The sequence below is a fragment of the Cavia porcellus genome, unplaced genomic scaffold (assembly GCF_034190915.1).
Source record: "Cavia porcellus strain 051 isolate PalLab524CR breed Dunkin Hartley unplaced genomic scaffold, mCavPor4.1 scaffold_9, whole genome shotgun sequence".
NCBI lineage: Eukaryota > Metazoa > Chordata > Mammalia > Rodentia > Caviidae > Cavia > Cavia porcellus.
In genome coordinates, this window is record NW_026947492.1 from 89,927,657 (window position 1) to 89,946,167 (window position 18,511).

At 40.8% G+C, this 18,511-nt stretch overlaps 1 protein-coding gene across 4 annotated transcripts in view; it reads right to left on the reverse strand.

The window, feature by feature from the left end:
• The window catches only part of LOC100725615 (protein kinase C-binding protein NELL1), a 625,998-nt gene that overhangs the window by 156,316 nt on the left and 451,171 nt on the right, over nt 1-18,511 (reverse strand). For all 4 annotated transcript variants that reach the window (XM_063256792.1, XM_063256795.1, XM_063256793.1 and 1 more), the window contains exon 14: nt 7,454-7,576. In XM_063256792.1, the coding sequence (XP_063112862.1) occupies nt 7,454-7,576 (123 nt within the window). The remainder of the gene's footprint in view (nt 1-7,453; nt 7,577-18,511) is intronic.

Genomic DNA, 18,511 nt, shown 5'->3' on the forward strand with positions numbered 1-18,511 from the left:
TTACACATTTTGGGTTTTATTACTCCCATAGTTCTTATTATTTTTTTTGAAGAGAATAAAACCAAATGTGACCAAACAAAAAGGAGTCAGTCAAAACAAAAGGATGGACATAGTATATTATGTAAAAACAGAATATCAGATGATCAACAATGGTTACCATAATGCCTCTTGCTATCTTAAAAAGACTTGCCTATATCATCAGATATAATAAAATTGAACAAAACAGTACTGAACAAAACCAATAAAACCTAAATATTGGAGACCTTACAGGACTTCAAAAGAAGATAATAGAACCAGAATGGGTATCATAGTGAATCTTACTGCTTCAGAGTAGTTGTCTATACCCTCAAACTTGATACTATCAAAAAAAAAAAAAAAACAGAATAGAGTAAAATCGGTAAAAACAAGACGGTGACAGCAACAAAGGGTTCAAATCAAGTTAATAGGAAAACAAAAATGTTACTATAAGAAAACAAGACATCATAAGAGCTAGTGCTGATTTAATATCATCTTGTTTTGAACTTCCATCAAACTGTTGTTCTTCTGTCTCCATTGGTTTTATCATGTTTGTATCTTATTGGATTTTATTATATATGATAGTATAAACAAAAATTTTATAGGCAAAGAGATAATATAGAAACCATTGTTCATTTTCTGTTAGCTGGTTCTAAATACCCTGTAATACTTTCATTCTCGTGAATGGTTTCACACTGTCTTGATATGTCTGATGCTGTAGTAAACGAAGTTATACTCAAATATTTCAAGGAAAGAGACACTATGGTAACTACTATTATGTCAGGTTATCTTGTAGAGTGAAACACTGTTGCTTAAATTGTTCGGTTCTGACCTGTGTTGTTATGTTGTTATGTCCTCTTTTATCTCAATCTCCCCTTTGTTTTCTTTTATAAAATTAATTTATTTTTTAATTAAGGGAAAAAATAAATTAAAAAAAGTAACAAGTTGTCTTTCTGTTCTCTCCCTTCCTCCCTCCTGCACTGCCCGGGAGCCTCTGGAGACATCCCAGTGCAGTGCAATGCCTGTTTCACTTGGCTGTTTACGGTAACTCAGGCTTTCATTCACCTCTTTAGCATGCGCTGTCAAATTAATCTTTCTGTCTCCATGGAGCCTCTCTAGCTTTCTGTTTACAAATTGCTGGGTTTTCTTTTACACTGTTTATCTGGCCTCTCATCAAACAGAAATCTACAGGAAGCTGCTTTCTGCACAGGCACTCAATGCAAACAGGCTCAGTGTAAATTACTTCAGAGAGCTACAAGATTCTGAAGCACCTTGGAAGACAAATTCTCTTGTGTTCCTGACATTTCTACAGTGAACAGACTTTTATTGGAGTGATTTTCTTTGGCAGCTGGTCACCCCTCAGTAACCCAGACAGGATAAGGCTGGTTTGCTATGGGAGCAGTGGTTTTCTTGGGCTATGGACAAGGATTGCGTGACCTACATATTCCAGTCTGTGTTCCAACAGACTTTTGCTTCCTTGAAAATTTCCTACATATATAAATTACATCTTCTATTAGGGAGGAGTCTTCCTTAGAAACTTGAGGGCACTGTACCATGCTAAGCTCTGTACTCAATTCTGGTTACTAAGATATATTAATCCACAGTCTATAGGAAACAGATGATCAGGCAACTGTCGCAAGCAGCAAGCACTCTGTGGGAGCATTTGGACAGCTTCTTGGGAGCACAGAGAAGTGCTTACCTGGCCTGAGACGTCAGGGTGGGCTTCGGGGACTTGAAAGACCAGGAGAAGGAGACTGCAATGCCATAGATTATTATATTATAAAAGTCAGTGTGGTGCCAGGGAAGATTAATGAAATTCCTCTGTAGACAACAGAGGGACCTGAAGAAGAAGTCACACCCCTTATTATCTCAGAAGTTCTAGGGAACATCCAGAAAGTTGTCAAATGTTCTCCAGGATGACTGTGCCTATGGATACAGGATTGCTTCAGGATTCTCAGGTGACAAGCCCGTGAAATCTCCAGGGAATCTCTTGGCTGAGTTCTCCCTTACATCATTAAACAATAATTCTTTTTTTAAAAAAATATTTCATTCTGGAAAAAGTATCTTTCATTTGGAATCAAGGCAAGATTACACCAACAAATATTTTGCCACTTCTCAGTTGAGCTAGAGGTCAGGAGAAGAGAACAAGATTCTCCTGCCCCATTTATGTGATGTTTGGAAGAGTGACTGTCCCCTGGCCTCCTAGCCCATCCACTCCTGCCTCCCTGACTGTTGGTGAGTAGGACAAAGGAAGCAGACGTGGCAGATGGGAGCAGCCCTGCTCCTTCCTCATGTATGCAGGGGATCTGAGCCCACAGGAAATGTCTGTGGCTGTTCCTCAGGCCGTGCAGGGTGAGGGGAAGCCCCGCTTGGCCCTGCCCTCAAGTTTCTCCTGTCCGCCTGCAATTGGCTGCATAGACCTGTCCAATCTGGGAGATCAGCATTATGAATAACGTCCTTGACTTACATATAAGCAACATGCTTGGTATAATCTTTGTAAATTTTCACTATGATGTTTCGATCTCTATGTTCTTGAATTCTTTAGCTTCTTTTCCGTTGGTTCTGAGTATGAAGGAAAGACCAGGAGGCTTTTCTGAGGTCTCCTCAAACCACAACAGTTCTGGGCAGGTATGATGATGCAGGTCTGTAACCCAGCACTTGGGAGGCTGAGGCAAGAGGATCACCATGTGTTTGAGGGCACGTGAGGCTACACAGTGAGTTCAAAGCCAACCTGTAGTACGTAGGGCGACCCTGTCTCAAAACAACAACCAAAGACACTTCAGGGTTCTCATGATAAATCACTATATTTGCATTTTCCGCAATAGACCTAGCATCTGTGAAGCTGCTTACTATGAATCATGCTCCAACAGAATGACCTTCTCCAGGACCCTGGTAGGAATGGTTTTTGAGACTGCCATACAGAGACCTACCTCAGGCAGCTGCACAAACGAACAGAATTTCATCCTGCAGCAAAAGACAAGTATGAAGTCAGCCTCAGGAGAAGCAGAATGTGGGCAGGAGAGAGGAGCAGGAGCGCCTGGGGTCCTGGGGGAATCTGCTCCCATATCTCAGCCACTGTTTGGCCCTTAGAGGCTGTGGTGCACCTGGGAAGCCTGGTCATGGAACCCTTTATTTTAACTAGTGCTCCTAAACAGTGGCACCAGCACCTTCACAAGCACACCACTGTACAGGAGGCGCCGGGTGGTAGGTGGTCCTCCTCTCCAAGCTGTCCACCGCTTCACACTTGGTTCTGTTTTGCAGGTGGGCTCACCAGGACAGCAGAGCGTGTGCTGGAGTACCGCGTCTTAGTGTGGTGTTCAGGCCTTGCTACTCCTGAATTTGGCAGGGTCCCACACTCAGAGAGGAACAGGGCTGGGATGGGCTGGGCGCATGCTTTGGGGTTTCCAGACACAGTGTGACAGCAATGTCCCTAGTGACATCTCAGGACACACAGATGCTTAGTGCAGGAGATCCAGGAGCAGGGTCACAGATGGCCACACTCTGGGTCCTCCCAGCTGCTGTGGATTGGGGTGGTGGGCTCTTCCTTCAATTTTATTTTCATTAGTCCATGTTTTTAGTACATTACGATGGCATTCCTTGGGGAAGTTGGTGCGTGGCCTTAACACATCTTTGTGAAAAACCACAGGGTGTTTAAGTGTGTGTGTCTTATTTATTACACTTAACCTGACAGTCTCAGGCTGCATCTGCTTCCTGCAAATGACTCAAGTTTAACCCTCTTTGTGGCACAGTTGCACTCCATTGTGTATGGACAACACAGATGACTGACTCATCTTCCCTGCCTCAGGCCTGGACATAAAGTACTGGTGAGGGGGCTGGGAAACCCTTACACCAAAGGGCCATGAGTGCATCAAGATGCAGCACCGGCCTGGAGCACCTGTAAGTTAGCATTCCCCATGAGCACTGCCACACTTTATAAAACAACACTATATAGCAAATGAATACCACGATAGCACAAGAAAGACCACTAAAATAAAAGCTTTATATTTAGTATCTGTAACTGAAAACAGTTTCCCGCTTTTTGAACAAGGAACCCACATTTTAATGACTCCTTGGCCTCTGCCAATTGCAGCCGGAAGATCCCTATTACGTTTAAGCAGAGAGGTGCTAAGGGATGCATAATCCTTTCACACAGCTGTACGCGTTAGGACCTCTTTAATGGCCTCTGTCGCAAAATTCCATTCTAAAAACTGTTCTAGTTGTTCAAATCTTTATCCAACATTAAAAGGTAAAATCGCCTAGAGTCCTCTTTTACTTGTCTTTTGCTCTTATGGTGCCTAAAATTATATTCCTGGCATAAAATTCACACTCATTGTATGTATAAAGAATAAATGTCAATGCCACCAGTCCTTAAGACAAGAATGCTTCCAAGAATCACCACCGCACATCCAGCCCTAATGACAGATAAGAAGAAAGGCTTAGTCTATCAGAAGTGTATTGATAATGGCCTAGCAAAGGCCTGATTTACATCCTGCACTAATGCAGGACTGGGAGTGCAGATAAACACTGCTCCACAGGTAACCTGAACTCTCAAGTCAGGGTACACAAGTCCCATTGGAAACGATTTGCAAACATTCTATCCATTTAACTCCAAATGCCAAAATATTTAACAACACATTTTGTATAGTTTCCAAAGTCCTTCTGTCTATTTGTCAAATACGTAAGCAAATATTTTATTTTAAAAATAATAGATTGTCATTGGATCTTCTCTTGTCTTTCTGTTTTCTTTTTAGCTTCTTGGCAAGAGAGAAAAACATACACACACACGGAAAGAGAGAGAGACAGACGGAGGGAGAGAGAGACACAGAGAGGGGAGAGAGAGAGACAGAGAGAGACAGAGAGAGAGAGAGAGAGACAGAGAGAGAGAGAGAGAGAGAGAGAGAGAGAGAGAGAGAGAGAGAGAACGAATTTATATCAAGGGAAGAAAAGAAAAGGAGAAAGAAATAGGTAATGCAAAAAGATGAGAGGAGAAACTAAGAACCTTGAAATCAATCCCCACTAACCTAGATGAATCAGATTCAGCTGCATCTTCTTCCTGATTTTCACCTGAAGAAGAATAATGCCACCCACACTGCAAGGCTCTGCTGGGGAATAAGCGAAATGACACATGTGGACACAGCCAGCAAGGCACCATAAACAGATCTGGTACCAGTCACTGAGCTGAATGAGCACTCTGCATTCCTGTGCAGAGAAATCTCCTTCCTGAGGCCCTGGCCACCAGCTGAGCCCATCTGAGTGCACGCCCGCCAGTTAGCATTATTTCAGGAAGCACTGCCTTGAGTGACACCCATAAGGCACAAGTGCTAACAGTGCTCCTCCTGTGTAGATTTAGTTGGGTCTATGAACACACCTGGAAAAGCTTCTGCACATTGAACATTTCTTACCCTTGGAGTCTGCAGGCAACGAGACATTATTTGAGCTCATATTTTTCATAGGTAGACTTTTAAATACCACAAAGGTAAAACACCCACTTCTCACAAAAGCAAGAGAGGACTGAGCAAACACAAAACCCACTGAACAAGGGTAATTAATATTATTTTATGAAGCAACATAATTCTGATAATAAAAAGCATTAAAACTAAATCCCTATATTGTGCCTTAATTCACAGCTCTGACATGCAGGTTCCAGCTCTGGGCTTGATAATCCATGGAACTTCATTTGTGTTTTTGCTTTTTCACTTTGCTTTAAAAATGTATTTAATCTTCTTTTATTTTTTAACGTTTTTTTAAAAACCTGAGCATAGGTTTACTTACTTTGTAGTTCTTTTAAAAACCACACAGACATTTCATATACTAATTCCCACTGGAAGATGCAAATAATATAGAATTTTATAAGAGAATGCACTTTTATCTTACACCCATGGGTGTAAAAGTGAATAGTATGCACATTTTTAGTCTTTACATATTTACATACATATGGGAATAATTACTTTTAAATATCAGGCATAAAATAAATATATATAGTACTTTTTCTTTTTCTTTCTTTTCCTCAAAAATATGTTTTGCAGTGCATATATGTGTGTATATGTTTGTACATACACACGCTGAGAATTTCAAACCACTGCAGCCTTTTCTATGAGTAAACACCCAAAATAACTATAAATGTTCCATTATAGGTAGATATTTTGGCTGTTTCTAATTTTAAGTGAATTAAAAAATAGAGGGAAAAAATTACTATAAGTATGTTCTCTCTTTTCCAAAATTTGTTCCAAAACGTAAAACTGATGGAATCAATAAAACACATCCTTTGAGTGTAGAAAGATGTTTGTCAATTGCTGTTTCAAAACAGTTTCACCAATGTATTATTTCAGTCATGTGTGAGGTCTTAACCATACACCAACCAACACAGATTAGAATCAATCTTTTACAGTTCCTGAGCGTCTTATTACAGGTCCTCTGTTACAGGGGTGCGGTTATCTGAACCTTCTGGGTCTGAACTGCTTCACCTCCAGAATGAGAATGACGGCAACACCTATCACACAGGTCAACTCCTGGGTTCTATTTGTTTGTTTTTTATTTTTTCTACACGTTGCTTCTTTTCCCAACAGATTGTGTCTCCTTGCTCCTTGATTGAGCCAGTTAACACACAGTTAATATGGACCTAAGTTATGCCAGGCTCTTTCTGGTTGCTAGGAACAAACTCTGTGATAAGACCGTGATGACACTGTCACCTGGTTGTATCCTTGTGAAGAACAGGAAACACAGACAAACACAATGATGCAAAAGCTTTCCTCAGGTGAAAAAAGTCATCAAGAAAGTTTCGGGCTGAGAGGTGCTGAGAGTTCTAGGAGTGCTGCTGTGGATATGGTGGCTGAAGAATGCGGGGAACCCGAGAGGTGGAGGAGTTCACCTGGGGGCAGCAGCGCTGATGCGGAAGCAATGCACTGAAGCAGAGGGATGGAATGTGTGAGTAAAGACAGGTGGCAGCTAAGAGGACTCAGGGACAACACTCTGAAGGGCTCAGAAGGCGGCCGAGGGTTTTACTTTTATCCTAAGGGCAGTGGAAAGTCAGAGTACTGGTGTTTGCACTGCTACTCATCAAGTTAAAAATTTTAACATCTTGTGTCTTACTCAAGCAGATACCTGAACTGTGGACATGAGCAGCACCCTCATGCCTGGGAAGCAAAGCTTGCAGGGAAGGACGTGACCTCAGCCACTGACCCAAACCCTCACCCACTCAGGTTCAAAGACGCAAAGAGGAACAGAGGCATCAGCTCAGGGAACTGTGCGCCCCTGTCACATCCACAATCCAGTAGCTCAGCCTGAGCCACCATTTCCTTTCTTTCCTGCCCAGTGTCCTTGCCAGTTGACTGACCAGGAAGAGGACCCCTGACTGCACTCATGAGAGCACCTCTGAGAAGCATCTGAGAGCCCTGCAGGCTGCAGCACACACAGCTCGCCCCACATGTGGTGAACCTACCTCTGCAGATGGTCCCGTTGCCCACATAGCCTGGTTTGCAGGTGCAGCTGTGCCCCTGGATGGTGTTGGTGCAGATGGCATTCTCGTCACAGTTGTGCTGCCCACTGCCACATTCATCGTGCTCTGTTTTCAGGGAGGAGGGAAAAAGACAGTCACATTTTCTTGCCTTGGAAAAGTAAGTTATTCATGAAATGCTAGTGAATAGCATGGACGGGAGGTCCCTGCATGACTGGGTATCTCTGCACAGCGCATGGCTGAAATCTTAGCAAATCCAAAAGATGACTGAGTACCAGAGCAGCCAAACAACTTTTATTGTCACTGCCTCCGTCAGGTGAGACAGAATACCCAATATCCACAACATGAAGGAAGGCTAATTTGCCCATGGTTACAGTCCCTGATTGACTAGCTCCAACACAGAGGGCTCAGGACAGATGAATGGAGAGGAGCAAGGCTGCCAAGTCCACAGTGGCCAGGAAGCAGAGAAGGGGACGGAAATCAGAGAGAGAGAGGAGCCAGGCACCACACAGTAGCCCAGCTTATGACCCACCCACTCACGCCACAGGGTCTGCTGGGCCTTATCATCTTATCATGCACACAGGACATTTTTAAGGTGAAAAGATGAACTGTTAGTAAAGATATGGGATAACAGAGATAAATTCAGAATGTCCTCAGCAAACCAACACGTGTGATGATACAAGATAAGAGGAATAAAGATAACCTGAAATGAGAATTCATTAGAGGGCAGACATTAGTTCTAATGGTGAGAAAAGAAAGATCTTCCTGCAGGTGGTTTTTCAACTGGATGTTCTAGAAAGGTCATCCTTGACTTAGAATTTACCACAAAGAGCACTCCAAGAGAAGAAGACCAGGGAGAGATTACCATTTTATGTAACATTCCAAAAGTCGGTACTCTCCTTTGCTGCCTGGTCTTCACTCTCACTGTTCTTGAAGTAACCCCTTCCATGGCTCCACCGCCCTCCTAAAAATGCTTGATTTTATTGCCACCTCTCTAGTTATTTCCAGTTGTTTCCCCATCCCCAAATTAACTTGCTCCCAATGAACTTTTCCCCTGGTTTCAAACACTTTAAACCTATACTCTTACCATGATGCTTTCTGCCATGTTTGGTGGGCTACAGAAATTTCACTTGCCTTGGTAACTTATGAGACTCAGTATATTACCTCCTTGGAGGCAATCATGTTGATACTGTGATATTTGCAAACTTTATCATGAATGCCTTAATCAAGAAACTTTGCAGGGTAAAATTGGGGTATATTTCTTACAATCCTCATTTCATAATATGGTACTGAACTTAGTGCCAAGCCCTGAACTGTCCTTATACAAGATTATGGAAAAATAACAGTGAAAGTATAAATATAAAAGAACTTATTACAGTAAAAGGTATATTGCCAAGGAGGGTAGGCTAAGTGTGTTAAAAGCTAGCATGAATGAGTTTTTTGAAGGCATGAATGGCAATGTGTCTTTTATTGTAGTAAATTAACTTAAATTTTTATCATAATTTTTATCATACCACGCTGATCAATGTTTACAGCAATTTTGGCCAAATAAAAACACCACGGTGTGTCCTCATCTACCTTACTTATCAAATCAGGTATCATGCAGCTTGTGACTCTTTCCCAAACTCAAAACGACCATGAAAGATCAACTTCCACTGAGTTAAGACATGAAGGCATCTATGTCAATGCAACTGAAGTCACTAACTTAGGACTTTCAGAACTGCTTTCAAAAGTGTTGAAAAAATGGATAAGTAGGTCTGAAATGAGGGCAATGTGTCTTTGTAAATTTTAAAATTTAAACATTTATCATGTTATTCCATCATGCCTGCATAATTTAATTCTCCAGAAACAACATGAAGTAAGTCTGTTCATTTTACAGTGAGAAAGTAAAACAAGAGGGCATTAAACAATGTACCAAGTGTCACAAAACTGGTAAGCAGGGAGCTCAGATGTGACAATCTGGACAGCAGTTGAGGCATCACTGAGCACACAAGCGACATGTGGCTCATACTAAACCAAGACACATGGATGCAAGTTCTTCCCATTCAAATCAGAGCTGCCTTCTTTTTTCTCAATCCTATATTCTCATGGAGGTCTCTTACAAACTTCCTGAGAAAACAGGAACTATTGTCAAAGGGCCATTATTACAAAATGCCACTGTTCATTATCTTTAGTCTCACCAAGTTTGCAAGACAAAGAGTGGATGTTTTCCTAAAAACATCAAATTTCTTTCCAGCTTGTGCACATGGTACAAAAAGCAAAACACAAGCATTTGTGAGCTGTAGCATGACAGAGCGGTTATGAAAATAGACTCCAGAATAAACCACCCTAGCTTAGAAGATTCTGGATTTGACAATTAATAGCTGTGTGTATAGAGTAAGTTACTTATTCTCCTATGTATTAAGTGTCCTAACTCTAAAATGCAGATAATAGAACTTACTTCCTTGGATTATCACGAGAATTAAATTAGTCAACATAGAAAAAGCACTCATGGAACATTGCAGGTCATTCTTAGATGGAATGTTTTTCCAAGAAAGTAGATTAGGAATGTTAGTTATTTGGTAGGATCCTAGATATCCATAATATGTCATACCTCCTTAACTGGAAAACAGCATTTGCTTGATAATAATATTGTATGTAAGATATGAAATAAATGCATCAATTATAGCACAACTTATAGTTTCCTAATTGTACATCTGAAAATATGTTCTGTTCTTAAGAACATAGATTATTTTAAAATTTCACAGGTCTGAACTTCAAACAACATTTTTCTAAGTCAAAATAAATACAATTCTAAGTTACCTATGTACCAGAATGAACAGCCCAATCTCATTCAATCCTAGCTTCCTTTACCAAGCAGCATCTCGCTATGATTCTTGGGTCTTAGACAAAAGCTCTTGGGAGTACACACTAGTATTATTCTAGCCAAAATAATTTCTTAGAGGCCCTGCTGATCTTGCAAAGAACAAGGAGTTGAGTCTCTGAGTGGACTGCAAATTTAATTCTCCTCCATGTAACAGTTCCCAATCTTGATTGATAGCACTTTAGGAACCTACAGGTCTCATCTTATTTCTACTGAGTGTAGCTATTTCAGCTCACATGATTTCAACCTCCCAAAAACACGAATCCCAACTCTCTCTAGGAGAGATGGTCTCCTTAGAAATGAGGATTAACTTTTGCACTCAGGGCAGGTGCTTTGTGATTCCAAAAGTGGAAGTTGCCCTCAGTTCAAAGCCCCGAGTAGGGTGGTAGTCAGCATGGACATGGCAGTGTGGTTGCAGACAGGTGGGTGGGAAGAACTAGGAAAGAAACTTGCTCTCATCCTTTGCAATTCCTCTGCCACAATAAGAAACAAAGCACAAAGGAGCAATTCAACCAGTCACATTTACTTTGATATATAGCAAGATACAATAAAGATGGAAAATTATAATATATGGTATAGTTATATGTGATTTGTGTGCATAAATATGAAAGTCTAAAAATGTATCTTAAATAATTAACACTAATTTGCACTTAGATTGTATAAAGGATAGAGAGGAGGTACTTATACTATATATTGTATTCACTGCAAACTCTAGAAAGCTTTACAATGATCATATATATTTTATTATTATACAATAGAGTCCTTCCAGGATTTTTTGTAGCAGATTGAAATGAAATAAAATGAATTCCAGATGGATGCAAGATTCGATGTGAACAGGCAAACTTTTCGAGGGTGAAAGATCTGGATGGGAACTCTCCCTGCTTCCTGTGAGAGTTTACCAAGCTCTCTGCTTTAGTTTCAGTGTGTGTAAAATTCAGACCACGAAATCAGGGCTAAAAGGTAGAAACACTGGCGTAACTTTTCTTTCCTAGGATCCAAACAGACTAAGTAAATGTTCAAGAAACATTCATATAATGTTCATGAGAATAAACTTTGTGAAGTATTTGGTACTGTTAATGGCACATAACAGGACCTCTAAAAACAACCGAGGCCATTGTCATCTTCTGTGTTGGGCTTGTTGTCCATGAAGAATTGCCCAGGGACTCCAGGAAAGTTTTAGTAGAACACTGATTTACTTCTACTCATTTACTTTTGTCTCTGGGATCCTCAACCTCAGGGTGTAGCAGAAAGTGAGAAGACTCAGGGTCTCCTTCAGCTCTGCCACTCACCAGCTCTGTAACTTGAGAAGGTGTACTTAATGTCTCTGAGCCTCTGCATTGTCATCCAAGGGTGTGAGCAATAAGAACCATCACACAGGGACACTACGAAGATTATAGAGAAAGTATGCAAAAGGTGTCTAGCTCCATTCCAGGCAAGTAATATAAATTCAATAAATCTTAGCTTTGTTCTACTGGGATAATTTAGAAAATGCATCATTAAATTACAGTGTTAATGAATAGGTGAACTATAACTGTGTTTCAATGTTTTATGACTTTGTGTAACACGCTTAATCCAATAGACCTACTTACAACTAGCATAAAAGACAGAAACAAAGCTATTTATTTGACATAAACATCCCTAAGGCGTCACTTTTTCTGAACCCTTTTATCTCTCTTCTGTGAAGAGAGATGCTTGTGATTTTTCTTCGTTTTGAAACTACCTAGAGAAACTCTGAAGAAAATGTATAAAAATAAAACATGGCAAGCTAATAATGCTGTGTTCATGTTTTACTTTATCATGGAAGTTTGCCTTCTCCTTTGGGGATTCTCACTATGAATTTAGTGTTCTCTTTCCTGAAACAAAGGTAATGGTTCAGAAATACAAAAAGGATTTGAGAGAAGGACTGGCAAAAGGGAATACCCTGTTTTCCTCCTGGTCATCCATGATTGTGACACTGTGTCCAGGTGCTATGAGCTTAGCTGACTTATGGCTTCTACAGATAAAGAAGATAACAGTTAAAAGGGAAATACAGAGGATGGGGATTTAACTCAGTAGCATAAGTACCTGCCTTGCAAGCAGGTGGTTGTGAGTTTGATCCCCAGTACTGATAAAAAGATTTTTAAAAAAAGGGAAATACAGGTATTTGAAAAAGTACTATTCCTATTTCCATGGCTTTCAACCCATTCGTTCATTCTTATTGAAATCTTCTCCACACAGATTTGTAGTTGACTGAACACTGTTAGGCTTATGTATGCAATGTCCCCCAAATGTCTCACTTTCAGAGGTGGGGATACTGTGGTCCGAAGGGGTGGGCACTGGAGATGTGACCTGCAAGGGAGTGTTCTTGTCCTTACTTTGTCTTTTCTCGCCCTGCTTCCTGGATGTCATGGGTGGGCAGCTGTCTTCCAGGATGCCCTTTCACCTGCCATTTCTCTCTTCAGCATGACAACTGGGACTGAAATCCCTAAACCATTAACCTCTCCTCTTCTAGAGAGTTGCTATGTTGAGGGAAATGTGTGTAATACAGAAAATGGATCCTGGGAGTGGGGCTGTTGTTGTGGCCCATGTGGACCAGCAGCCTTTAGAACTGGTTTGCAGAAGGAGTTAGGTAAGATTTGGAGATTCTGGCTAGATAAGCATTAGAGTTCTATAAGCTGAGATCAAAGGGGAATTTTGACCACAGCTCAGAAGACTAGAATACTCATAGAAACGATAGTAAAGACCAGGTTCAGGAACTTTCAGTTGGGGACAAGGATTCTATTATTTGTTGGGAAAAAAGGACATGTGCATTGTATTCTTGCAGAAATCATGTTTATATTTCCCTTATTTCCTAAATCTCTGCAGGAGACTGACATTAATGGCAGTAGACTAATTAATCTGGTGGAAAAAATTTCAAGGCAGCCTAACATTTAGACTGTGACATGGGTGCAGCAGAATGCTTTTAGCCAAATCTACAATGAGAATCAGGAACAAATGGCAGAGCTCAATGACTGGAAAAGTCTAAGTTTTGCCAAAAAGAAATACCTACAATGCTAGGGCAAAGAAAAACAATGACTGTTGAAAATATGGGCATTACAGAAAAGTCAAGCACTTTGGGCAATGAAAAGAAAGTTGCCTTGAGAGCATCTCAGAAATCAGTAATATCCCATTGATCACATACTCAAGGTTACAAAACTATAAAACCTTCATGTGAGTAGAGCCGTTGAGACATATGCTTATTCAGGACCTTCTGCAACAAGTATTCCTAAAATGAATTACCCAGATACTTAGAGGCTCCTGCAGCCATAGTCTGAGGGAGCCCAGCTTCTGTTCAAGCTGACAGCCTCCCTTTGCATCATCTGCTTAGGTTGGTTTTCCAGGCATGCAGAATGCAAGAGCTATGGGGTCATGAAGGCTTCCACCTAGATTTTAGAAGGTTTGAGATGCCAGACAAAACTATATGACCAGGCCCTACTTCCTTATAGGAGCCTGTAAGCTTACTGCATGAAAATGTAAGAATGGCATCAAAGATAGTGGATCCCACAAGAAAGCACAGATGCCAGCAACGTGGAAAATCTGCTGAGGAAAGCCACAGGCAATGAGTAAAGCCAATGCAAGAGAGAGGTCATATGGTCCTCAAAAACCAAAGCCATAGGCAGGTCGACATAAGCCATCTGGAGCACATTATCTTACCATAAATTGTCATGGGCCCTGGACACAGCTACAGCATTTAATGCTTTCCCTGCTGTGTTTTTGGTCTTGCTTTGATCTAATTTAAGTCCTTTCTCCCATTTTTAGCTTTCAGAATGAGAATGTTTACCTTGTGCCACAGCATGTTGGAAGCATATAAACAAACTAATGTATAATTTTTACACTATACTGTGCATAAATGTCAGGGAGGAGTCAAGGTCCAATGTCCTTCAATATTCCATGGACAATGACCACAAGATAGAGGGGAAGGAGACTGAACACCTATAACATAAAGAGATAACATTGTTGAGGGTTAAGGGAAGGAGACTGAATACATATACCATAAAGAGATCATATGGCTGAGGGTTAGAGGAAGAATAATTCCTTTAGAGATACTGAGCTTGAACCACAGCCCCAACACAAACTAGCTATATGATACCATTAAGTCCCTCACTTCTGAGCCCCCATTCCATCCTAATCACATCAAAGAAAAACAAGATTGAATCACAGGGAAACTCTAAAATGTGTTCTTACCATTGTGCTTTTCAGCTTCTTCATTCATTTCTGTGAATTCATCCTCCATCACCAACTGCGGGTGACTGACTTATATTCCTCTCCATAAAAATGTGTAGTACTTACTCTTTTGAGTACTTTGAACAAGAAAACATAATTTGAGAAATTTGCACAGAATCCCCTATAGAATTGATGCTTAATAATTGCTGGAGCTCTCCCCCCAACTTCTTTAACTCGCTGGTTTCAAATTATAAAAACTAGAAATCTAGAAATAATGTATCCAATGAAACTGCAGAAGCAATATCCTTCTGGAAATATAAAAGGATATATTTGTTGAGATTTCAAGAAGTTTAAAAGAATTCATTTCTGTTGCCTTTTCCCTCTAACAAGACTTCCTATCTATCTATCTATATGTATATGTGTGTGTGTATATATGTATATGTATTCAAAAGATAGTTACAGGAGGCCATGTATGTAGCTTAGTGGAGGACTGTTTGCCTAGAATGTGAGAGTCCCTAGGTTCAATCAATCAGGTAGACAAAGTGATAGAGATCCAAAAAAAGACAGAGATACAAATAGGTAATATGCATTTTTAAAGAAATTCTTTGGATGATAGGAAGACACTAGGTTCTCTCAGCTTTACAACCTTCTGGATCATACTCCTTCTTGGTTAACTACACCCATAAATTATTGCCCTATTTTTCTTTGTTGGGTGGCAGAATTCACATACAGAGCTAGTTTGGAGCCTAGTAGATATAAGGAAAGTCTGCTGCAAGATATCTGTGATTCAACCTTTCTGTGAATAAGGGGGAAGAAGCAAAGAAGCAAAAGGAAGAAATAAATAGATCAGCATAACTTCCTGGCCCTCTGTCCTCCTTTGGGTTGACTATTTTTTTCCTCAAGACATGATATATAAAAAGCACAGACAAATCCTCGACTAAAAACAATGTTTCAGGGACACGAAATAACAGCAAAGGCAGACAAAGCCCTGCTCTGACAGTCCCCATGAGGGAAAGATGAAAATGGCCATTCTAATCCATGGTCATTGCTGCAGGGACAAGAGGTGAGCAGAGTACCATCATGGTGCACAGTGAGGGCACATGATCCAGACCAGCATTTCAAGGGAACACTCTTGGGGAGCAGCATTTAAAGAAAGGACTGAACAGGAGTCAGCCAAGTGAAATGATATAAGGTATAAACATGGAAGGTCAATGCTGAGCCATTACAGCAAAGTGACAGATCTGTGAAAATTACCCCAGTGCAAAACTGGGGTTCAAGTGGGAGCATTTGCAAGTCTGAAAATAACCTCCTGTATGTACACATAATGTGGACAGGGAGCCAATGTAGCTTTCTTTAAAGAAATTAATCTGCCTGATGGAAGCCTGACACACGTGTTCTCCACAGATGATTGAACTCCTGGTGTTTACAGGTAGCAATAAATATCATTTCCTTCTCCAGGTGTGTGTTAGATTTTCCAAAACTGGTCACAACACTATCTCCAAGCCTACATGCTGTTTTGCAATGTAACCTCGTACTCCTCCATCAGAAGGTTCAATCTAACAACCCTCCCTTTGAATTTGAAATAATTTTAGAAATACATAACCAAAGAAAAAAGCAAAAAACAGGTTGGTCTCAAGACTGGTCAGAAGGAATCTGGCAGTTCTTGCAATGCTTATTCTCCGGATGCTTCATCTCAAGACACCACATCTTAGAACCAGTTGCTATGTTGTGAAAAGCCAAAGACAGATGGACAGGATCATAAACAGACTCCAGCTGATATTTCCAGCTGTGCACAGGCATCAAGAAAAATTAGAAAGCAATGGACATTTGAGCAAAAGAGCTTCAGTTGATCCATATTCCTCCCAAGTTTTTTATTTTTCTCAATCCTTGAAATCTTAGTTGAGGCTCAGACACCAAGGAGATCAAAGCCATCCCCCTGGGCTCTGTCTGGATTACTGACCACAGAATTTATGAGCACGGTAAAATGGTGACTGTTGTACACCTCTTGGATTAAGGTGGTGACTACACACCAATAGATAACCAAGATAGGATCCCCGGCTCTGTGTGAAATAGGAGCTCAGTGAGATTTTGTGGAACTCAGCTGTAATAAAAAAAAATCACTTGGGAGGACGTTCATTGGTTCCTTCTAATCCATCTCCCATCTTCAAAGTGAGGCACATCATAGATGATTCCCTACTCACCAGCTGCCTCACACTCCCCTCACTCCACACAGCCTTCAGGTGTCACCTAACACAGATATTCCCCAAAATAAACTCAAAGAAAGGACAATTATACTGTAGTCAAATCTGCTGACACGAGCATCAGTTCAGTGACAGTCCTGGGAATATCAGCGTCTATGTTGATGGCAGTGTGGAATCTTGTCACTAAGTTCTCTACCCATTTCTTCTGGCTGATGTGAGATGATCTAATATGGGAAGATGTAGAAAATTATACTAAGAAAGCCAAAGTTCATTTCAGAGAAGCTATAGCAGCATAAAAGCATATGAGGCAAGGTTTGTCTTCCCCCAAAGAACAGTGAATAGAAAAAGCACAGTATTAGAAATTAGCTCTGAAAACACTGAGCCTTGGCTTAAAATCTGAGATCTGGTATTTAATGACCTTGGGAACTTACTCTTGTTATATGTTATATGTTATCTCTCATACTGTCTCTCTTTTTAATGAAAACACTGGCAAAAGATTAGATGAGATAAGGGGTGCCTGAAGTTATTCAAGTATTTACCATTTTATTCCTGAGTACTTACATTGTTCTAAGCTCAGAAAGCAGAACTAAAGAGATAAGTGCACAGCTATACTGGAGTTCCTGTCCTGGCCGGAAGAAGCAAACAATAAATTAAAATGCACAGTGATGAATAATTTAAGATAGTGATTATTCCCTTGAAGAGAAATAAAGACAGAGCAAAGTGACTGAGAGTGACACAGGTGCCGAATTACAGTGTCTGGGAAAGCTTCTCTTAGGGTACTTAGAGACCTGGAAGAAAGGCAGAAATAAACTGTGCATTCACCCTGCACAACAGTGCTTTGGTCCAAAAGAAAGTAAAAGGATTCAAGTGGGGAAAAGAAGACCGAGGAGGCCTGGGCAGCAGGAACAGAGTGAGGACGGGGCTTCGGTAGACAAAGAAGGCCTAAGGGGAAATCAAGTGGGTTCTTTCAATCCATCTGAGTTGTAGCCCAAGTGAGTGGGAAGGCACTGGTGGGCTTCCTATCACCACGATATAAGCTACTGCCTGTTGTCTGTGACATCGCAACCCACACTCATCAAAGGGCTGGGCCATCACATTATCAGGGACTAGTGTCAAGGCAGGAGAGTAGAAACACAGCCTTCACTAGAACCAGAGCTCAGTCTCTACTCAGAGCACACAGTGAGGTCAGAGAGGGTGTGACACAGGCAGCAAGTGGGGATGGTGAGTCCCATGCACACCTTGGAAACAAGAAAAGGTTGTGAGCACAAGGCAGGGGATCTGGTCTCCGAGAGAGTACACAGCTCCACTCTCCAAGAAAATCCCAGGGTGAGGTAGTATATTCTCAAAGGAAGACGTCACTCGCTGGTAACTGAGTCACTGAATAAATGTGAACTCACTGAGGCTATGGTCAGGGTTGCTGTGGTCCCTGACCAAAGGTCTATAGCTCCTCTGTCTAGTAGGGAACAGCAGGTGGTTATGAAGCCTTTCACAGTGGCCAGCACGGCTGCAGACTGCTGTAAATGTAAATCCACACTGCATTTCAAAGGCACTGTTCCAAAAAGAAGAATGCAGAATATCTCAGTACTAATTTGTATACTAATTAGGTACTGAAAAGTATTTTTGGATACACTGCATTCAGTAAAATGCAATATACATTTTTACTTCACCTTTTTCTTTTTAACTTCCTCTGTGAGGATACTAAATATCTTTAAATTATCTATGTCACCATATTGTATGTCTATTTTACAGAATAGGTGCTAAGTAAAATGTAAACAAGAAAAAAACAAAACAAAAAAT